The following is a 23,493-nucleotide window of genomic DNA, read 5'->3' as shown; positions in this document are numbered from 1 at the left end:
CCTTGCATTCCTATACACTAATAATGAGAAAACAGAAAGAGAAATTAAGGAAACAATTCCATTCACCATTGCAACGGAAAGAATAAAATACTTAGGAATATATCTACCTAAAGAAACTAAAGACCTATATATAAAAAACTATAAAACACTGGTGAAAGAAATCAAAGAGGACACTAATAGATGGAGAAATATACCATGTTCATGGATTGGAAGAATCAATATAGTGAAAATGAGTATACTACCCAAAGCAATTTATAGATTCAACGCAATCCCTATCAAGCTACCAACAGTATTCTTCACAGAGCTAGAACAAATAATTTCACAATTTGTATGGAAAAACAAAAAACCTCGAATAGCCAAAGCGATCTTGAGAAAGAAGAATGGAACTGGAGGAATCAACCTACCTGACTTCAGGCTCTACTACAAAGCCACAGTTATCAAGACAGTATGGTACTGGCACAAAGACAGATATATAGATCAATGGAATAAAATAGAAAGCCCAGAGATAAATCCACGCACATATGGACACCTTATCTTTGACAAAGGAGGCAAGAATATACAATGGATTAAAGACAATCTCTTTAACAAGTGGTGCTGGGAAATCTGGTCAACCACGTGTAAAAGAATGAAACTAGAACACTTTCTAACACCATACACAAAAATAAACTCAAAATGGATTAAAGATCTAAACGTAAGACCAGAAACTATAAAACTCCTAGAGGAGAACATAGGCAAAACACTCTCTGACATACATCACAGCAGGATCCTCTATGACCCACCTCCCAGAATATTGGAAATAAAAGCAAAAATAAACAAATGGGACCTAATTAACCTTAAAAGCTTCTGCACATCAAAGGAAACTATTAGCAAGGTGAAAAGACAGCCTTCAGAATGGGAGAAAATAATAGCAAATGAAGCAACTGACAAACAACTAATCTCAAAAATATACAAGCAACTCCTACAGCTCAACCCCAGAAAAATAAATGACCCAATCAAAAAATGGGCCAAAGAATTAAATAGACATTTCTCCAAAGAAGACATACAGATGGCTAACAAACACATGAAAAGATGCTCAACATCACTCATTATCAGAGAAATGCAAATCAAAACCACTATGAGGTACCATTTCACACCAGTCAGAATGGCTGCGATCCCAAAGTCTACAAATAATAAGTGCTGGAGAGGGTGTGGAGAAAAGGGAACCCTCTTACACTGTTGGTGGGAATGCAAACTAGTACAGCCACTATGGAGAACAGTGTGGAGATTCCTTAAAAAACTGGAAATAGAACTGCCTTATGATCCAGCAATCCCACTGCTGGGCATACACACTGAGGAAACCAGAAGGGAAAGAGACACGTGTACCCCAATGTTCATTGCAGCACTGTTTATAATAGCCAGGACATGGAAGCAACCTAGATGTCCATCAGCAGATGAATGGATAAGAAAGCTGTGGTACATATACACAATGGAGTATTACTCAGCCATTAAAAAGAATACATTTGAATCAGTTCTAATGAGGTGGATGAAACTGGAGCCTATTATACTGAGTGAAGTAAGCCAGAAAGAAAGACACCAATACAGTATACTAACGCATATATATGGAATTTAGAAAGATGGTAACAATAACCTGGTGTACGAGACAGCAAAAGAGACACTGATGTATAGAACAGTCTTATGGACTCTGTGGGAGAGGGAGAGGGTGGGAAGATTTGGGAGAGTGACATTGAAACATGTAGAATATCATGTAAGAAACGAGTTGCCAGTCCAGGTTCTATGCGCGATACTGGATGCTTGGGGCTGGTGCACTGGGACGACCCAGAGGGATGGTCTGGGGAGGGAGGAGGGAGGAGGGTTCAGGATGGGGAACACATGTATGCCTGTGGCGGATTCATTTTGATATTTGACAAAACTATTACAATTATGTAAAGTTTAAAAATAAAATAAAATTAAAAAAAAAAAACAAAAAAACACAAAATTCCTGTTCACTTAATTTAAAAAAAAAAAAAAAAGAAGTCAAAGGCACAGTCATAGGCATTTTCAAGACAAAGGATCATACATCAAAACGACATGCTGACATTTCACATGAAGTTCACCAAAGATTCACAGTCCAGGTAAGCATATACAAAGACAGCAACAAGTCACCATGCTAATCTGTAAGAAGCTACATTGTTAGTGTCAAAGAAATGGGGAAAAATAAACCTGATCTTTGCACTGGAGCAGGCATTCCCACCTCTGAGGAGGCCTGGCTGATGCATAATGCAGACACACTGCACAGGGCAGGCAGGAGGCCCAAACGAGCAGCCAGAGCCGATTTTACGCTACAGTTTTCTCCTCCTGCCTTGAAACACAAATTTTACTTCACCAGAGGCAATACATTTGGTGACATTTGCTACCAGTATTCTTGCCTGGAAAATCCTGTCTACAGAGGAGCCTGGTGGGCTACAGTCCATGGGGTCGCAGAGTTGGACACAACTGAGTGAGTGAGCATGCCTGCTACCATAATACTAAATCTTTTTCAACATTTTATTTCTTTTTAATGGAAGGATAATCACTTTACAACATTGTGTTGGCCTCTGCCATACATCAACATGTACCAGCCACAGGTATACATATGTCCCCTCCCTCTGGAACCTCCCTCCCACCTCCCACCCCAACACTAAATCTTATTCTTTGTCATCACTCCTCCCAGATGTTCCTGAAACCACAAAGTTTATTAAGCACTATCTAAATATTGATAAAACCTTCACAATATGTCACATAACCATCACAGTTCTATAAGAACATAGTTTACTAGCCAGCTGATGCTTTGATATACTTTATGCAACAAGATCAAATAAATACAGCTACAAGTTATTGAGCTCAGTATACATATGGTAAGGCATATATATTATGCCTTAAACTGCAAGAGAAAACACAACTCAGATTGGCTTAAATAGCAAAGGGGACTTTTTGGTCTAGACAACCAGGTCGTCAAGAAGATGAAATTCATGGTCAGAACTCTGGGTCCTTGTGGATCCAGTTACTCTCTGATTCCCTGCTCTGAATTCCACAATGTCAGCTTTATCCTAAATCTTTCAAGTGACAATGTGGCTGTACCTGTTCATGCTTATTGTTGGTATTATTGTTGTTATCTGTTTTGTTTTTGCCTATGCCTCATGGCATGTGGGATCTTAGTTCCCCAACCACGGATCGAACGCACACCCCCTGCATTGGAAGCTCGGAATCTTAACCATTAGACAGCCAGGGAAGTTCTGTTTGTTTGATTTTTATACTGCCAATATTATCAATATTTATCCCACCTTGGGACACAGAACACAGAAGTTATAAAAAAAACTAATATTCCAAAGAAAGTTAATGTGAATGCTGTATTCAAATTTAAAAGCTTCTCACTCGTGGAAACTAAAGAAATTATTTAAGGCCCAAAGTCAAACAGTCAGATCATTCAACAGAGTGAATCATTTTATCTGAGTAAAAATAACTATATATAATTGCTTTGGTATATATAAATTAAATACCATATATTATTGAATTTAATTAACTGATAAAGATTAAGGCTTAGGGCACTTGAGAATTAATGGTTAGTCTGAAAACTTGATGACCCAAGCAGAGTTTTAGCCCATTAACCCTCTCCAGTCATTAATTCCCAGGGAAAAGTTGCTAGGGACATTATGAGATCAAAAGCTTAAAAATAAACCAAGACTTTATTTTATTTTTATAAATGGTGCAATTTCTTATTGCTGCTGAAACTGCTATCAACCAAGCTTTTCTAGAAAATTAATGTCCTGTGTATTTATTAGGTGTGATGAAAAATATTTCTCAACATTCCATCCAGCTTGCAATTTTCAGTAAAAACTGTTATCAATATTTAAACATAACACCCTCAAATATTTCTTATTTGCCTGAAACTATCCATTAATGAAAAATGAAAGGCTCACTTTAACCGAAAATTGATATTTGACTATCTCAATCTGTCACTTCTTAAGCACTATCTATTAATATTGATCATGACATTCCAAGACTGCTAGAGCTGCATTCTTTATGAACCAGAAAGTGTATCTGCCAAATTACCAAAAAATATTTAGTGAAAACAAAAATGGAGCACATGCTCTAGAAGATGGAACAAGTATTTTGTGGGGATTTCAGGAGCCAACTAACTGAAGGTTCAAAATCCTTAAGTAACCAACATTTACTCTATATGCATAAATCAAAATGGAAAATTGAGCATCACAGGAAGAACACTCTACCCATCATAGGGGTGGTGCTAGATGGATCAGATGGCCAGAGGAATCATATCAAGAAAGTTGCATGAAGAGTAGTTTCCATTGCTACATACCTGCTGCATTGACATCTGAATCAGCTTTCGAGCATGTACTTCTTGTCCTTGCCCCATTGAGATAGTTCTGCATTCTGTAATACAGAAGGATTACTATGATCAAACGTAAATTTTATAACAGGATTGGGATGAAAAATTAATTTCTGAGTTGTCACAGCCTCCCTCCCTCTATGGCTTCTAAGGAAAGTCTGTTATGCAAATAAGTCTGGCTTTTGGTTGTGTTGATGAGAGAAAGGAGTGGAGCAGACTGGAGGCACTACATGGAAAGAAGAGAAAGACAAGGAGAGAAAGACAAAAGGCACGAGGCAAAGCTTTTAAAGAGTTCTGGGGTCTTTGGAGATAATGAGGAGACAGACTGACGGGGAGAGGCAGCTGCAATGCTATCACAGGTATTTAGAAGGAAAGAGGATTTTTTAGTTTTGCTCTATGTTTTGATTAGAATAATTTTTTGGTGTTTCAGCAGATGTTTCAGTAAAGATTGGATACCAATCTTTTTATTCTTTTATGATGTCAAGCTTGCAGTGTTCTGTCTGTCCAGGTTTTGTTTGCCTATTTGTCCATTTTCTGAGATGGAACTCGTAGCAATTCATCCCCATGACTACTATATTCAGGGGGAACTGCTCCTCAGGATCAAATCCTCTTGGAACTGAGAAAAAGGAGCCTGAAGAAAAAGTGGAAACCACTCCAAGATTAGAGATGTGATTATAATTCAGCAGAATATACAGTATTGAGGCTCATTAGTGAATTTGATGTCCCAGGTGGAGAACCACACTTGTGCCTGTCATACGAATTCACTAAACTGTAGAAGGAAAAGAAGAAGTAAAACTCTCACTATTTGCAGATGACATGATCCTCTACATAGAAAACCCTAAAGACTCCACCAGAAAATTACTAGAAATAATCAATGATTATAGTAAAGTTGCAGGATATAAAATCAACACACAGAAATCCCTTGCATTCCTATACACTAATAATGAGAAAACAGAAAGAGAAATTAAGGAAACAATTCCATTCACCATTGCAACGGAAAGAATAAAATACTTAGGAATATATCTACCTAAAGAAACTAAAGACCTATATATAGAAAACTATAAAACACTGGTGAAAGAAATCAAAGAGGACACTAATAGATGGAGAAATATACCATGTTCATGGATTGGAAGAATCAATATAGTGAAAATGAGTATACTACCCAAAGCAATTTATAGATTGAATGCAATCCCTATCAAGCTACCAACGGTATTCTTCACAGAGCTAGAACAAATAATTTCACAATTTGTATGGAAATACAAAAAACCTCGAATAGCCAAAGCTATCTTGAGAAAGAAGAATGGAACTGGAGGAATCAACCTACCTGACTTCAGGCTGTATTACAAAGCCACAGTTATCAAGACAGTATGGTACTGGCACAAAGACAGAAATATTGATCAATGGAACAAAATAGAAAGCCCAGAGATAAATCCACGCACATATGGACACCTTATCTTTGACAAAGGAGGCAAGAATATACAATGGATTAAAGGGAAAAAAAAAAGAAGTCTCTGAATCGTACTTGGGAAACTGAAATTAGAAATTAACTTTGAAGTAAGCTTTTGTGGACCCAGGTCTTCTTTAATTTTAAAGGCATGATCTCTAGATCTCTAGGGGCACAGAGAAAGGAAGTCAGTGTATACGCTGTGAAGCAATGCATGCTTTTGACTTACTCTATTGGAGTGATCTGAATCCTCAGAAAAATGGGCAGCTGTGATTGGGCAAACAATGAGGCTGATTGTGATTGGGCAAACAATGAGCTGGTAGAAGCTACAGAGAATGAGAGAAATTCATAGGCTGGAGACAGAAGTATGTCAGGGACCAGGGAAGAAGCTGCCGGGGCACACCACTTAAAATACAGCACCATGGGGTTAATGGCCAGAGATTCCATGAGTGCTGGTAGGGTGCAGCATTAGAATTATTTGTGGACTCAGGGTCACAGGGTGAAACTCAGCAGTTTGTGCCTGAGAGGACTGACAGAGCACTGCTTGAAGAACTAGGAACTGCAATTGTCCATAAGTCACTGAACATAGCTGGATTCTCCCAACAAAGCCCTCATGAATCTCTCCTGCTGAAGAGGAACTAGGCACTGTTCCCAGGGCATCTGAGAAGAACCCACAAACCCTATAAAAGAAGAAAGGGAAGGTGGAACTCGAATGGGAGGAGCCTCTGAATTGTACAAAGAGACACTGAGTCTCTCTTGTTTTGGAAGAACCCACAAGTGTTAGGTAGGTCAATGGAGGAAGGTGTGATATGGACAATAAGTATTAACACATGAAGGTGAACCATAAACTATCTCCTCTACCCTTCCAACTCTTCTGAGATGCACTGTTTAAAAGGAAGAACTGGTTTTTGTTCAGGGGTAGCCTGAGTTTCTTGTCTCGACCTGGGTAAGAGGTCAAGAAGATACTTAAAGGCATCCCTTCAAAACAAACCCAGAGTCTGGATGTGACCCCTTCTGGATGTCTACACTCGCATTCCCCTGGTCCATCACCTCATGCCTGTATTCTTGCAGGAGCCTACTCACTGGTGACCTCTCTCCCACTCTTTTCCCTACCAGCTATTCTTCCCACAGCAGACAGAGGGATTTGATTGAATCCTGAATCAGATTATGTCCACCCTCTGCTCAGAAACATCTGACGGCTTCTCATTTCATTCTGTGCAAAATCCAGAATCCAATTCAAATTCTGACCTCTATGACCCTACACAAATGGGTTCCATTGCTCCTGCAATCTACACACACACACACTTTTTAGGATCCCACCACAATTCACTCTCTCTTCTCCAACTGCACGGGCCCCCTCCCTCATGTCATCATCAAACTGAGGTGCTTTTACTTCTTTTCCAGTGTGAATACCATTTATTTCTTCTTTTGGTCTGACTAAAACTTCCACTACAGTGCTGAGTAGAAGTGCAAGTAGACATTCTTCTCTTGCTCCTGATGTTTGGGGAAAAATATCCCATCTTTCAGCATTAAGTATGATGTTAGCTGTGGGTTTCTGTAGGTGCCCCTCATCAGGTTGAAGAAGTTCCCTTTTATTCTTAGTTTGTTGAGGGCTTTCATCATGAAAGAATGTTGGATTTTTTTCAATGCTTTTTCTGCAACTATTGAGATAACTGTGTGATTTTTGTTCTTTATTCTATTAATATGGGGTATTACATTGATTAATTTTCATATGTTGAACCAATCTTGCATTCTTGGGGTAAATCCACTTGGTCATGGTGTATAATTCATTTTGCGTGGCACTCAATTCAGTAGCATTTTGTTGAGAACTTTTGCTTTTATATTCAGCAGGATATTGGTTTCCTTCTACTGTCTTTGTCTAGATTTGGTATCAGAGTAATATGGTCTCATAGAATGAGTTGGGAAGTAATCTCTCTTCTTTTATTTTTTGGAAAGAACTGGTGTTATTCATTAAACATTTGGTAGAATGTGAAGGTATCTAGTCCTGGATTTCCTACAAATCAATCCTTTTACTTCTTAAAGCTCTTTTCGAGTTTTCTATTTCTTCCTTAGTTTCAGCAGTTTTCTCTTTCTGATAATTTGCCCATTTCATCTAGGTTATCTATCTAATTTGTTGTTATAATTTTCATAGTATTCTGTATGATCTTTCCTACTTATTCAAGTCAATAGCAATGTCCCCTGATAAAAGAAATTTTCACATATTGAGATATGGGAAAGTCATTCTGACTTATACATGAGTTTACTTGAACTTTATGCTAACTAAAACAGCCTGTTTGTGGCCTATCAAATATACATTGTACATCGGCTCTAACTGTCAGAGAAAAGGGTACATTGACCAGAATTAAAGAATGTGTTAAAAATAAAAATTTCATAAATTCTTCCCTTCCTGAGATGCCAGTGCCAGTACTTCTTCAGTGATGAGGCTCCCTTCCCAGGTGTCAAGGTATACTGACTTGCTATGTACTTGCTAACCTGCTTTTCTTGAAACCTTGAAGGAATGTGTCCTGACTTGTTTGATGTTCTTTGTTCTGACAAGATATGAAACTATGCTGAAACCCATGCTTCTCTGGAGCAGATCCTCTCACTTATCTGAGAGCTGCCAGTCCTCAGTTTGGCGCAAATAAAACTTTTCTATTCCTATTATATAGTTTGTTCATTGATGATTTTCATTGACATCCCTCTTTCACTCCTGATTTTAGTTATCTTAAGTCTTCTCTCCTTTATTCTTGGTCGGTTAGGACAAAAGTTTGTCCATTTTGTTGATCTTTTCAAAGAAGATACACTTGGTTGATTGATTCTCTGTTGTTTTTTAATCCTCTCTTGCATTTTTTTTCACTCAGATATTTATTATTTCCTTCCTTTTGATTGCTTCAGGTTTAGTTTGCTCTTCTTTCCTTGGTTTCTTAAAGTGGAAGTTATTGATCTGCAATCTTTCTTCGTTTTTAAAATAGGTTGATAAATATTTGATAAATTTCTGAATAGTCTGGAAAAACTAGATTGATTGACACTGGAATAGTGAAGAAGCTTTGCACTTGAGGAAGTTCAAAAGACAAAGACCAGTGAGAGAAGAGGCAGCGCAGGCTGAATTTCCAGAGAGAGTGGGGAAGGCTGCCAGGACATCATGATGCAGACTGCCGTGAGGAGGCAGGTTGCAGAGGATGTTGCAGGAATCGTTTTTGCATGTATTGCAGCATAATTGTCCTTTGGTGGTATGGGATGTTTTGGTTTTCTGGTTTGTGGACTTTTTTTTTTTTCCTTTTTTTGCTGCTTGGTTACATTTGAAAGAACTTTAGTAAGATTTCAGCTGCTTTTCTATTTCTTTCCAAAATTGGACTTGAGTGTCTTTCACATCTCCTCTTTCTTTTTAAAAATTTTTTAAAAATCAGATTAAATGATATATGTTTATAGTGAAAGCTTTGTAAAATACAGGAGACTACAAAGAAGAAAACAAAAATCACCAATATCCTTCCAGAGAGATCTACATTCTAATCTTCTCAGTGCACAATCCACAATCACTTACCCTCATTTCAAAATTCAAAGCACTCTGAAAACTGACAGCTTTGCCACAAAATCACTTTGGTGGTAAAAGCTGACCTGAATGGATATGAGCCTATTTATTTATCCCTATCTTTATAAATATTAATACTTTCATCTGCAATGTATTATATAATACATGAAATATTACTTTTCTAAAAGCTGGACAATTCTAATTTCTGCAGTGCATCTGACTGCAAGGGCTTTGAATAAGAGATTACAGACCTATCCATATTAAAAATTATATATATATGTACAACATGTACATGTCATTTTATATATCTACTTCTTAAGTATGTTGTATTTTATTGTCATTAAACATTACTGATAAACAGTTTTTAATGGTAGCACAATGTTCCATCATGTTAATGCATTCTTGCCAAGTTAGCCACTATCCTTTTGTATATTTCAGACATTTCTAATTTTTTAATATTAAAAATAACACTAGACTTAACATCCTTATAAATGAATCTTAATGTGCATCTCTCAGTTTGTTTTTATGATAAATTTGTATGTGTAGAATAGTTGGGAAAAAGCACTCAAACATTTTAAAGATTCATGGTGTATATGAAAAAGGACTGCCAGTGTCTCCAGCTGAAATAGAATGTTGCAATTCCCAACCCACACTTCTACCTTTTCTTTGGAAACTGGGCAGGGCCCTGTGGAGCCCTCCCAGGTACAAAAATCTTTCCATGTCCCCCATTTCTTGTCTGTAAGAAAAAGGCTTCAGTCTTCCAGACTTCCCTGAGATCCAAAGGGCAAATTCAAACAGTTACTGATTAGGGAAGTGAGGAAATGCAGAAACAAAAGAAAAGCAGTCTGAAACACTTCGTGCAGGACTTCCCTAGCGGTCCAGTGGCTAAGAATCTGCCTGCTAACGCTGGGGACATGGATTCCATCCCTGATCTGGGAAGATCCCCATGCCGCAGGGCAGCTAAGCCTGTAGCGCCACAACTACTGAGCCTGTGTGCTGCAACTGCTGAAGTCTGCACACCCTAGAGTCCATGCTCTGCAACAAGAGAAGCCACGACGAGAAGCCAGTGCATTGGGACTAGAGAGTAACCCCCACTCGCCACAACTAGAGAAAGCCCACGTACAGCAACAAAGATCCAGAGCAGCCAAAAATAACTAAATTTTTTAAAAAAGAAACCATAGCCCAGAGATAAAGAGTCGTATTTCCTCCTAAAGGGATATACCTAACAATATATCTTTGCGGTTTTCTTACAGGAATTATTGCCCCCACCTAAGCAGAGGATGGTGACTTCAGGCCGAGCACATGGTTCCTGGAGCACCACCCTGTTACCTCACCACCAACCAATCAGAAGAAAGTCCTACACTGCAGCCCTCACGCCAAATTTTGCCTTTAAAAACTCTTCCCTGAAAACCACCAGGAAGTTTGGGTCTTTTGAGAATAAGCCACCCACACTCCTTGTTTTGTCCTTGCAATTAACCTTTCTCTGCTCCAAACTCTGACCTTTCAGTTGGCTTGGCCTCACTGTGCATCAGGCACATGAGCTTGGATTCAACAGCAATTTGTGTTTTAATTTTATTTGTGCCGCTTTTGACATACCAAAGTTTGAAAACTTCATCCAAACTTCTTTTCCTCTGGTTTTGGATTCTGGTATTATGATTAAGGAAATCTTAGCCACGCCAGTAGTATCAGTGTATTTTTTCATAGTTTAAACCTTTTAAAACCTTAATCAACCTAGAATGTACTTTAGAGTTTAATCTGAGGTAAAATTCTTGCTTTCTTCCAAAGTTAACCTGCTATGGCAACACTGTTTATTGACTAACCCGTTTTTCTTCCACTGATTTGAAATGTGAATCTCATCACAGGCTAAGCTATTGTATACACTAGCATCTAATTTGGGGCCTTTCATTTTGCTCTATTGATCTGTTTATCTACTCTGAGCCAGTTCCTCACTGATTAAGTTATTGCAATTTGATAAAGTTTAGAAATCTGATTGGGCTTGTTCTCCACATTATTCTTTTTCCTTTTCAAGCTGTCTTGGCTATTGTTGTCCATTTATTACTCTAGATGATCTAAGACCCCTCTACTATCCAATTAGGGGGAAAATGATGTTGGAATTTCAATTAGACTTGCACTCAATTTATAGATTAATTTAGAGACTATTGACATCTTTAGAATACTGAATCTTTATAATGGGGATGTGGTTTAACTCTCTATTTGATCTACCCTACTTTCAAGTCTTTAAGAAAGTTTTATAGTTTTCTTCTAATAGGTATTCTAAAGATTATTCCTCAGTTTTATTTTTATTGAGATACCGAATGGGATTTTTACATTTTAGAAGAATGTTTCATTGATTTTTTTAAATATATTTATTTTTGTGACCAGCTACCTTACTAAAATATCCTGTTAAATCTAATAGCTTTTCAGTTGATTCATTTGTGTTCTTTAGTTAGACAATTACACGATCTGAGAATAACGATGGCTCTTGTCCCTCTTTTCCAGTAGTTATATCTTTTATTTATGATTCTTACAAAACATTAGCTATATCCTCCACAGTAATACTAAATGAGAGTGGTGATAGCAGACATCTTTATCTTGTTCCTGACTTTAATGGGCATCATGTCTCTAGTTGTTCACCAGAAAGCATGAAGCTGTTTGAAGTTCATATTCACTATCATATTGATACAATATTCTTCTGTTCCCATTTTTAAGAGCCAAATACAAATGCTGAATTTTTATAAAATGCCTTTTTAGCAATCATCAGGGTAATAACAGCCTAAGGAAAAAGTCTTTCACTTGTTGTGATGAGATTTCTTAATACTGGGTCTTTCTCAGATTTGCCCATGCATCCTACTTGATCAAGGCATGTTGCTGTTTTTTGCATATTTTATATTATGCTAAATTCTTTCTGCTTGCACTTATATTAAGGTTCTTACATTTATATTAATAAGTAGGATCAATCTGTGGTTTTCTTTCTTTGATATAGTGACTATCTCGGTCTGCTTTACATATCAAGATAATGTTATTCCCTTAAAATACAGAGGAAAATGCATCTTATTTTCCTACATTGTGAAATGGGACATAGCAAAGTTTTAAAGGACCTACCAAAAAAATCATTCAAGCTTAGTGTCTTTGCTGAGGTAATAATTTTAAAACTTCTAATTTTCCTCATCTTAATTATCGGTCCATTCAGGCTTTTCAATTTTTTCCAAGAAATTTTTGTAAATTTATATTTTTCCACAAACATCCATTTTAATGAGATTTTTAAACTTTTTTTTTACTATAACTATCTTATTACTTTTTTTATCTGTATTACTTTATTTTACTCATTTTCTCATTCCTATTTTTGTTTGTTTGCATGTTCAGTCACTTCAGTTGTGTCTGACTCTTTGTGACCCCATGGACTGTAGCCCACCAGGCTTCTCTGTCCATGGGATTCTCCCAGCAAGAATACTGGAGTGGGCTGCCATGCTCTCCTCCAGGGGATCTTTCCGATCCGGGGATTGTACTCTCCTCTCCTGTGTCTCTTGCACTGCAGGCAGATTCTTCACCACTGAGCCACCAGGGAAGCCCCATTTTTATTTGTAGGTTTATATTTTATTTGTCCTCTTTCATTCATGTTTGGATTCTATTTTCAAATCTATTCTTCTCTCCTTCACCCAAGCTCCTAGTAGGATTTTTCTCATGCTAAACCCATCTGTTTTCTCCTTCTTTCCCAGGCACCCAATGCTTTTGTGCAGAATTTATCTTCTCTGAATTTCTCAACACAGAGCCTGACAGGTTCCATAGTGAGAAGTTTTCCTTCTTTTTTTTTTTTTCTATGAAAACCTATTTGATCTGGTCCCATCCCTCAAGTTGCTGTCAGGTAACTTGCTAATTCATCCACTAAATCCACTGAGATGGCTGGATGGCATCACCAACTTGTTGGACATGGGTTTAGGTGGACTCCGGGAGTTGGTGATGGACAGGGAGGCCTGGCGTGCTGCGGTTCATGGGGTTGCAAAGAGTCGGACACGGCTGAGCGACTGAACTGAACTGAACTGACTGAAAGGCACTGGGGAGGATGAGAGAAAGGCCACTGACAAGGGATCTGGGAGGCCTGAGACTAAGTCCTGAATTATCTGCCACCAGCTAGTTCTCTGGCCTTATCTCCAGACCTTAGTTTCCTCAGCTGTAATACAAGGCACTTGAATTCCAGGATTTTTCAGAATTTTGTGAACCTTGAGCACTTTATGATTATCCATCACCCAAATAAAACATCTCTAGTTGAGACTAGAGTAATATGTCATTCATCTACATAATAGTTTCATTTTACAGCTATCTGGGGAGTTTTTAACCCCAATTAGTGAACAGAATGATGCTTCCTAACATTCCTAAACATTCCTTTGCTCTAAAAAAAATGAGCAGTGAGTTCTTTATAAACAACATTGGATCCTTCAGTGTTAAAATTAAATCTAATGTGTTTCCTAACAAAGTAATCAATAGAAGGTTAAACAATTGCTGGAAAAACTAAAGAAATATCAAGAAATGGAATCACCAAATTGCCAAGCAAAGCAGTATGATAGTATGTAATAATACTAGGTGACAGCACTGTTCTGGCCGTTTGTATTTATCTAAAGTTATAATCTCTCCCAAAGGAAACCTTGAATTATTTTATTTCTGTTCTTACACCAATGTCCTAGACAACAGCATCATTTTGAGGTAAATTTTAAATGGTAACTTCAGTGGGAACTGCCCCTCTTCTGGGAAGAGTATCCCCTTCTAAGAAAGGCCCTCAACTCTAGGCTCCATATATTGGTTCTTGCTATGAACCCATTTACACGGCAACCGTTCATTGACTGGTCCAGAAAGGAGCACACGACCAAAGCAAAACCAAGGAGCTTCTTCCTTGGGTATCTGGACCTGGGACCAAGAGAGTAAGAGGACTTTGCCTGGGTGAAACCAAATGGGGCCATCCCAGGTGCAAAAGCCCCTCTGTGGTCCCCATTTCTTGTTTGTAGAAAAAGCTTTAGTCTCTTAGGCCTTCCCTGGGTTCCAAAAAGCAGACTCAAGCACTTACTAATGAGAAACAAAGGAAGAGCAGTGGAGCAAGAAAAGTAACGACAGCTTCAACAACAATGCTAACTTCTCAGGACTTCCCCAGCGGCCCAGTGGTTGAGGTTCTGGGCTTCCACTGCAGGGGGCATGGGTTTGATCTCTGGTTGGGGAACTAAGAGCCCACATGTACATGATAAAGCCAAAAAACAAAACAATCTTAGTTCTTCCTCAAGGAATATATATAACAGTCTGATGAATATCTTTGAGTTGTTAGGAACAAGCTAAGACCCTTGCCTAGATGGAGGGTGTGTGACTACATGTAGTCCACAAGTATGGAGACTATACTGCCTGGAACCAAAAGACTGATGATTAAGATTCCTGAACCACTACCCTTTTACTTCACTATCAACCAATCAGAAGAAAGTCATGCCCCCTGCAATTTCACTCCAAATGCAGTTTTTAAACATCCTTTCCTCGAAATCTTTTGAGCATGAACTGCCTATTCTGCAGATGATATGGCACCTGCAATAAACACTGCGGGCTTCCCAGGTCGTGCTAGTGGTAAGGAACCCGACTGACAATGCAGAAGATGGAAGAGATGCAGCTTCAATCCCTGAGTTGGGAAGATCCCCTAAAGGAGGGCATGGCAACCCACTCCAGTATTCTTGCCTGGAGAATTCTATGGACAGAAGAGCCTGGCAGGTTACAGTCCATGGGGTTGCAAAGAGTCGGACAGGGTCACATAGAATTGGACACAACTGAAGCGACTTAGCACACATGCATGCATGCATAAACACTGTACTTTCCTTCACCACAACTTGGGTCAGTAAACTGGCGTTACTACCCGGCAGGCAGGTGGATTCACTTAGTAACACTAGTAGCGCTGAACTTACTGAACATGTAAGTATTGAAGCCCATTAGCCACTGGAATCCATTAATTCTGTCGTATGGAGACTGCTTTGTAGCAAGACAAAAAAGGAATCTATATGCAGAGAGGACATTGAAGCAACTGGACAAAAATCCACGGAGAAGTAGATCTCAGAGGGATTTTCAAAGTTCAAAGCTTTGAGAGAAGCACCACTCTAAGGCTGATACAGATGACTCCATACTTCAGTGAATACTGGAACAAAATGGCCACCTTTAAAGGTGGTTAATGAGACTTTCTAGTCGTTATGTATGAATGTAAGAGTTGGACCATAAAGAAGGCTGAATGCTGAAGAATTGACACTTTTGAGCTATGGTGTTGGAGAAGACTCTTGAGAGTCCCTTGGGCTGCAAGGAGATCCAACCAGTTAATCCTAAAGGAAATCAGTCCTGAGAATTGATTAGAAAGACTGATGCTGAAGTTGAAGCTCCAATACTTTGGCCACCTGATGTGAAAAGCTGACTCATTGGAAAAGACCCAGATGCTGGGAAAGACTGAAGGCAGGAGGAAGAAGGGACAACAGAGCATGAGATGGTTGGATGGCATCACTGACTCAATGGACATGACTTTGAGCAAGCTCCAGGAGATAGTGAAGGACAGGGAAGCCTGGTGTGCTGTAGTGCATGGGGTCACAAGGAGCTGGACACAATGGAGCAACTCAACAACAACAACAATGAGACTTAGCCATTAGTATGAGCCAAGAGAACCTGGGAGCTCTTTGCATTGGGTCTCAGTGTTCGGATAGAAGAAAGTAGCTATTGAAACATGAATCCATGTAGCACACAGAGCAGTGTGATGACAATGATGATGAGGAGGGAACAAAGACCATGCTACCTTAAGCTATCAGTTTACAGTAGCTTTAGTGCAGACGTGGTAAATACTTGGAGATCACTAAACAAATTTTATATTATGCTTATTCTAACTAGATAATAAATTCAAGGTTTTATTTTCTAGATTTAGGGATTCACAATCAACCACTTTCATAATCCTTATAAAGACATAAATGAATCACTCCTATGAGATATAGGTATAGAGATAAGAACCTATAAGATATGAACCTATGAATATTCCAAAAGGCAATTCCAACAACATTCAGATTTTCAGAGTATTAAGAGAAAACTGCCCTCCTATAAACAGCCATTCTAGAAGAGAATGGCTCAATCGTGATGTCTTGGTGTCATTCAGGTACTTTTTCTTTAGTCCTGTTGACTCACACTTATATATTTGTAACTCCTTATCCTACCTCCTTCCATCAGAGTAACTTTCCTTCTCTCCCACATGATCCTCTAATTTTTATCTACTTTTGGATACTACTCAAAATGTCACCCCGCTTTCCTCTATAGCCCATGCAATCCAGGCAGCTCTGGCTCTTATTGCTGGGCATGTCCGTACCTCTGCTGCAGCAGCTTGTCACCCTGTCGTCTTTTGCCTGTTTACATGTCTGTCTTTCCCAGCTATGTTGTATTCACTGCTGTACTCTGTGAATCGAGCACACTGCCTATACTCAGGGGTTATTGAAAGTATCAATGAACGAATCCTTAAATTACTATGCATTATAATACAAGGGTTACATGTTTTCATTGTGACAAAATAGGCTTTGTCATAAATTTATACAGACACAGCAATAAAATTTGCTGTTGAATGTTCATTCTTGCCAGTCTGCTATCCATGTGGTATGGACATCTGATTACAACTTTAAAAAAATCAGTACATGATGGATGAGTATGTTCCTCTCTACACAAAGATATCTATACCCTCGTTCTAGATCTGAAAATGGGGGAAAGAAGAAATTTAATATTTTTTTGAACTCAGTTTTATGAATATATTTATAAGAATCGGCTATAAAAGTATGAAAGGAAAAAACTGAAGCAAAAACATGGAGGCTTTGCTAAATCTCATAGATTGCTGCTCATACCCAGCTTCAGTTTCTTGGCCAGTGCGTCAATTTGAATTGTGGGATCGGATCCCATGGACAGAAAACATATCAGAGGTGTTCTCGTATCACTTTCTTCCCAAGTTTTCTCCAGATTTAAGATAACTGGTTCCGTGTACTTTTCCTCCAAAGAATCTGCAATATACTTTCTTGCTTGAAAAACAGTACGGTCTGGGCACCAAGACCTAGAAATGCAAACAAGTTAGAGGAAATAAATTCAGATTTCGAAAATTCTATTTAGTTCTAAGCACTTAAAGAACACATAGTTAATTAGCAAAAGGATAACAATTGAATCCTCCTTTATGCAGATATGTGTAAGATGGACAGTGAGATTTTCAGTCCTCGGATGAGTGCAAGTTTAATCGTGTGGTTTTGACGCCAGGCATTGGCAAGGAGCAGGACAGAGTCAGTTATGTTGCCAATCTAGAAGGGAACTTAGAAATCAGCTGACTTCCAAGAGTCTCATTTTCAGGAGAAGCAGTGACTATTCTGAATTTTTTAAAAATAAATTCCTGTTGGGCTTAAAAAAAATCTATTTATTTATTTGGCTGTGATGGGGCTTATTTGCAGCACATGGGATTTTTTTTTTTTTTGGATGCACTGGGTCTTTGTTGCTACACGCAGTCCTTCTCTAGCTGCAGCGAGCAGAGGCTACTCTTCAGGCTTCTCGTTGCAGCGGCCTCTCTCGCTCTGGAGCACAGGCTCTAGGCCCGGGAGCTCCAGTACTTGCAGCATATAGGCTCAGTAGTCGTGGTGCATAGGCTTGGTTGCTCAATGGTGCGTGGGATCTTCCTGGACCAGGGATGGAACCCATGTCCCCTGCATTGGCAGGTGGATTCTTACCACATGGGATCTTTGATCTTCATTGATGCACACAGGATCATTTTAGTTGAGGCCTGTAGGATCTAGTTCCCTGACCAAAGAATCAAACCCAGGCCCAGGCATAAGAGTGTGGAGTCTTAGCCACTGGACCATCAGGGAGGTTTTAATTAGCTACTTAAAACATACACACACACACACACACACACACACATCAGTGATTATCCCTAGTAACTAGGCTATCAGCTTCAGGTAAGCAATTACTCATTCAAACAAATACACAGGAGCATATTCACTCTTTGATAGATATTTATGGAGTAAATACATCAGGGCCTGCTCCCGATGCCAGGGACACAGCGGGGATGCAAAAGGAGGTGTCCTCTGGCCGCTCCAGTACACGATGGGGCCTGGCTGGCTGCACCCTGGGAGCTCTGCAGTCTTCAGAGGGAGATAATGTGTCAAAGGTGACAGAAGTTGCTTGATTCGCAAGCATTTATTAATAGTTAATACCATCCATGTAGCCTACACTGTAGCAGGTTCTATACACTGTGACTCATTAAATAAATGTCATTTGATATTTCTGGATCATAGTCAATTGCTATGGTTTCTTATTGTTTAGTAGATTGCATTATTAATTTGACATGTATTCAATTTTCAAAGGACAGATGAAAGATAGACACATGTAGTCTAATAAAAACAAATAATTGTTCTGTTCTGAAGTTACCACTGCTGACAGCTCTGATCACTCTCAAAGAGTGACAACATCTAGGAAACAACTTTTTCTAAGAACACTCGGTGGTATAATCTTAGGTAAGACCAAAACTACTCCAAAATAATAATCCTACATCTTTTTGTTATTCTTTTGGTGGTTTCATCCTCCCCAGCTCCACCCTCCTCTCTTGTCCATCACACACAACACACCACACACACACACACACACACACACACCCCTTCCAATACAGAAGCCTTCTTTGAGCTACTGCATACTGAGAAAACATGAAAAGTGAGAAGAAAAGAAAATAAAAATCAACATCCATTTCAAACTTTTGCTTTCATTTCAATAGCTACAACACCATTTATATGTTTTAATAGTGCAATCTTCTTGGTTTTAGCTTAAAAATTGCCTTGTAACTCTGTGAGATCTGCTCTTTTACAGAAGTAAATTCAATAATAAATGATTTACTCACTGGTAAATGGTGACCTAAGTGAATAGTAAAAACACTTTCATATATGTTTTGCTAAAAGCAATATCATGAATACATTGTGAACATATGCCCTTCACCATTTTTATTTGCCATCCCAAACTTCAGTTTGGAAGCATACACATCCATTACAGTCACTACTGGGACACAGGGAAGTAAACTCAGGTGGGATCTGTAATTTGACGCGGTGACGAGTGATGCTTCTAGGTCTGATAGTACCTGCTCTCACCTGATAAGTAAAAGTTTGCGGCAGGTATCCAGTGAGTCATTATATCCATCAGGGATGATTTCCTCCTCTGGAGCATCTTTATCAAACCAACTTTTCCAGCCTTTCTCATTACGAGAGATCTAAAGTACACAAGCTAATTAGCGACCCTCAGGAATATATGCAATGAAAATTAAACAATGTCAAAAGGTCACTCTTTACAGGCAGATAATTTTTTAAACATAGCCACACTGTTTTACATTTTTCTTCAGAATCAATGACTCAAATAGCTTGGATATTGCTATTCCCTTTCCCCATTGCTTTTCTACATTATTCACTAAAATGAGGACCATGTATCAGTCACACTCAATGATTGGAAAGGAAAAACCACAGACCGGGGTTTCTCAACCTCGGCCCCATGAGCATTCAGGGCCAGGTTAATCTTATCTTGTGAGGGGCTGTCGTGTGCATTGCAGGATGTTTCGCAGCATCCCTGGCCTCTCCCCACTACTCACCAGAGCACCTTTGCCTCTAGTTTGTGGCAATCAAAAACATCTCCAGAATTGTTATATGTACTGTGGGGTGTGCACCAGATTGCCTTTGAATGAGAGCCACAGTTGTCTTAAAGCTGCATTTTTGTGTCAGCTCCTCTGGTTCAAGGGCTTGTCACCAGGAGGCCCCAATTTAAATGACCCAGGTGTGTTTGGGTTTACAGATCTATACTTTTTTCCTAGTCCTTTATTACCTGGTTCATAATTTCTGCAAACTGTGGAAGTTTACTCAGTTCCACAAGATTCAGCCAGGTCATATCGAGGATCCAGCGAAACGGCTTGGGAGGGCAGGCTTTCAGATCCAGAGCTGCTCCCCCTGGGGAAAGGCATTAGTGGGAATCAGGTCAGCTAGTGCTCCATATTTTAGAAATTTACTTCCAAATTGAGAAAAAAAATCCAGATAACCATATCACACACAAAAATGGGAAAGTTGGAAAATAATCACATTACAGAAAATGTGGTTATCTTTTTGCATACATTTCCTTCAAGTCTAAGTGGTTTATACCATCTTATACAGATAGCAACTCCCTATCATTTTTCCATGCAGAGTTTTTCTCAGTTGGTTGCAGGTATTTGCCTTTTTATTGTTTTTAACTATTTGATATCAGTGAATAGATTGATCTTTTCATAGGAGAGTTTAAAAATCACTTCTTGGTGAAATCACTCCTCCAGAAGCTTGATATTCAATACTATTTTTTAATCAGGTCAGAAAGATGGATACATGCATAGGGAGGAAAAAAGGAAGGAAGGAGTATAATACATCTGTGGGTTTTAAGGAAGTAATGTTCAAATCATTTATTCACTCATTTACTCAACAAATACTCACTGAGCCACTTCTCTGTTTCTAGAATATTCCAGGCACTAGGGATACCAAACAAGACCCCTGCTCTCAGCAAGTCTAGTGGAGAACGTACGTGAATGCACTGAAACATATTTTGAAGCAAAGTGAAAGTTGCTCAGTCGTATCCAACTCTTTGCGACTCCAGGGACTGTAGCCTGTCAGGCTCCTCTGTCCATGGAATTCTCCAGACCAGAATACTGGAGCGGATAGCCATTCCCTCTCCAGGGGATCTTCCCAACCAGGGATTGAACCCAGATCTCCTGCATTGCAGGTGGATTCTTCACCATCTGAGCCACCAGGGAAGCCCATTTTGAAAGCAAATCACCAGTTAAATGAGCACATTCAATTGACAATCTCCACCAAGAGGTATGACTATATTTTCATTTTCAAAAGTCCTCTATTGAATGTCTTTAGTAATGTTTTATCATAATTTTTCCACCTCTGCTGTTTAATTCAGGTGTATAGGAAATAGTGGTTCTTGAACTTTTAAATCCTATAATCCTCTTAAGTTCAGTTCAGTCACTCAGTTGTGTCCAACTCTTTGCGACCCCATGAATCACAGCATGCCAGACCTCCCTGTCCATCACCAACTCCCAGAGTTCACCCAGACTCACATCCATCAAGTCAACGAAGCCATCCAGCCATCTCATCCTCTGTTGTCCCCTTCTCCTCCTGCCCCCAATCCGTCCCAGCATCAGAGTCTTTTCCAATGAGTCAACTCTTCGCATAAGGTGATCAAAGTACTGGAGTTTCAGCTTTAACATCATTCCTTCCAAAGAAATCCCAGGGCTGATCTCCTTCAGAATGGACTGGTTGGATCTCCTTGCAGTCCAAGGGACTCTCAAGAGTCTTCTCCAACACCACAGTTCAAAAGCATCAATTCTTCAGCGCTCAGCCTTCTTCACAGTCCAACTCTCACATCCATACATGACCACAGGAAAAACCATAGCCTTGACCAGATGGACCTTTGTTGGCAAAGCAATGTCTCTGCTTTTGAATATGCTATCTAGGTTGGTCATAACTTTCCTTCCAAGGAGTAAGCGTCTTTTAATTTCATGGCTGCAGTCACCATCTGCAGTGATTTTGGAGCCCAAAAATAAAGTCTGACACTGTTTCCATAGTTTCCCCATCTATTTCCCATGAAGTGATGGGACCGGATGCCATGATCTTCATTTTCTGAATGTTGAGCTTTAAGCCAACTTTTTCACTCTCCTCTTTCACTTTCATCAAGAGGCTTTTGTGTTCCTCTTCACTTTCTGCCATAAGGGTGGTGTCATCTGCATATCTGAGGTTATTGGTATTTCTCCTGGCAATCTTGATTCCAGCTTGTGCTTCTTCCAGTCCAGCGTTTCTCATGATGTACTCTGCATAGAAGTTAAATAAGCAGGGTGACAATACACAGCCTTGACGTACTCCTTTTCCTATTTGGAACCAGCCTGTTGTTCCATGTCCAGTTCTAACTGTTGCTTCCTGACCTGCATACAAATTTCTCAAGATGCAGATCAGGTGCTCTGGTATTCCCATCTCTTTCAGAATTTTCCAGTTTATTGTGATCCACACAGTCAAAGGCTTTGGCATAGTCAATAAAGCAGAAATAGATGTTTTTCTGGAACTCTCTTGCTTTTTCCATGATCCAGTGGATGTTGGCAATTTGATCTCTGGTTCCTCTGCCTTTTCTAAAACCAGCTTCAACATCAGGAATTTCACGGTTCACATATTGCTGAAGCCTGGCTGGGAGAATTTTGAGCATTACTTTACTAGAGTGTGAGATGAGTGCAATTGTGTGGTAGTTTGAGCATTCTTTGGCATTGCCTTTCTTTGGGATTGGAATGAAAACTGACCTTTTCCAGTCCTGTGGCTACTGCTGAGTTTTCCAAATTTGCTGGCATATTGAGTGCAGTACTTTCACAGTATCATCTTTCAGGATTTGAAATAGCTCAACTGGAATTCCATCACCTCCACTAGCTTTGTTCGTAGTAATGTTTTCTAAGGCCCACTTGACTTCACATTCCAAGATGTCTGGCTTTAGGTCAGTGATCACACCATCGTGATTATCTGGGTCGTGAAGATCTTTTTTGTACAGTTCTTCTGTGTATTCTTGCCATCTCTTCCCAATATCTTCTGCTTCTGTTAGGTCCATACAATTTCTGTCCTTTATCGAGCCCATCTTTGCATGAAATGTTCCCTTGGTATCTCTAATTTCCTTGAAGAGATCTCTAGTCTTTCCCATTCTGTTGTTTTCCTCTATTTCTTTGCATTGATTGCTGAAGAAGGCTTTCTTATCTCTTCTTGCTATTCTTTGGAACTCTGCATTCAAATGCTTATATCTTTCCTTTGCTCCTTTGCTTTTCGCTTCTCTTCTTTTCACAGCTATTTGTAAGGCCTCCCCAGACAGCCATTTTGCTTTTTTGCATTTCTTTTCCATGGGGATGGTCTTGATCCCTGTCTCCTGTACAATGTCACGAACCTCAGTCCATAGTTCATCAGGCACTCTATCAGATCTAGGCCCTTAAATCTATTTCTCACTTCCACTGTATAATCATAAGGGATTTGATTTAGGTCATACCTGAATGGTCTAGTGGTTTTCCCTACTTTCTTCAATTTAAGTCTGAATTTGGCAATAAGGAGTTCATGATCTGAGCCACAG

The 23,493-nt window shown here is 39.2% G+C and overlaps 1 protein-coding gene across 1 annotated transcript in view; it reads right to left on the bottom strand.

The window, feature by feature from the left end:
* Positions 1-23,493, bottom strand: part of DNAH8 (dynein axonemal heavy chain 8) — a 325,600-nt gene that overhangs the window by 76,688 nt on the left and 225,419 nt on the right. The window contains exons 79-82 of the mRNA XM_061398067.1: positions 20,200-20,321; positions 19,479-19,597; positions 17,211-17,413; positions 4,334-4,407 (exon numbers count right to left, since the gene is read on the bottom strand). Of these exons, the coding sequence (XP_061254051.1) occupies positions 4,334-4,407; positions 17,211-17,413; positions 19,479-19,597; positions 20,200-20,321 (518 nt within the window). The remainder of the gene's footprint in view (positions 1-4,333; positions 4,408-17,210; positions 17,414-19,478; positions 19,598-20,199; positions 20,322-23,493) is intronic.

This window comes from Bos javanicus, chromosome 23 (genome assembly GCF_032452875.1).
Source record: "Bos javanicus breed banteng chromosome 23, ARS-OSU_banteng_1.0, whole genome shotgun sequence".
NCBI lineage: Eukaryota > Metazoa > Chordata > Mammalia > Artiodactyla > Bovidae > Bos > Bos javanicus.
This window is presented reverse-complemented; position numbering and strand designations above follow the sequence as displayed.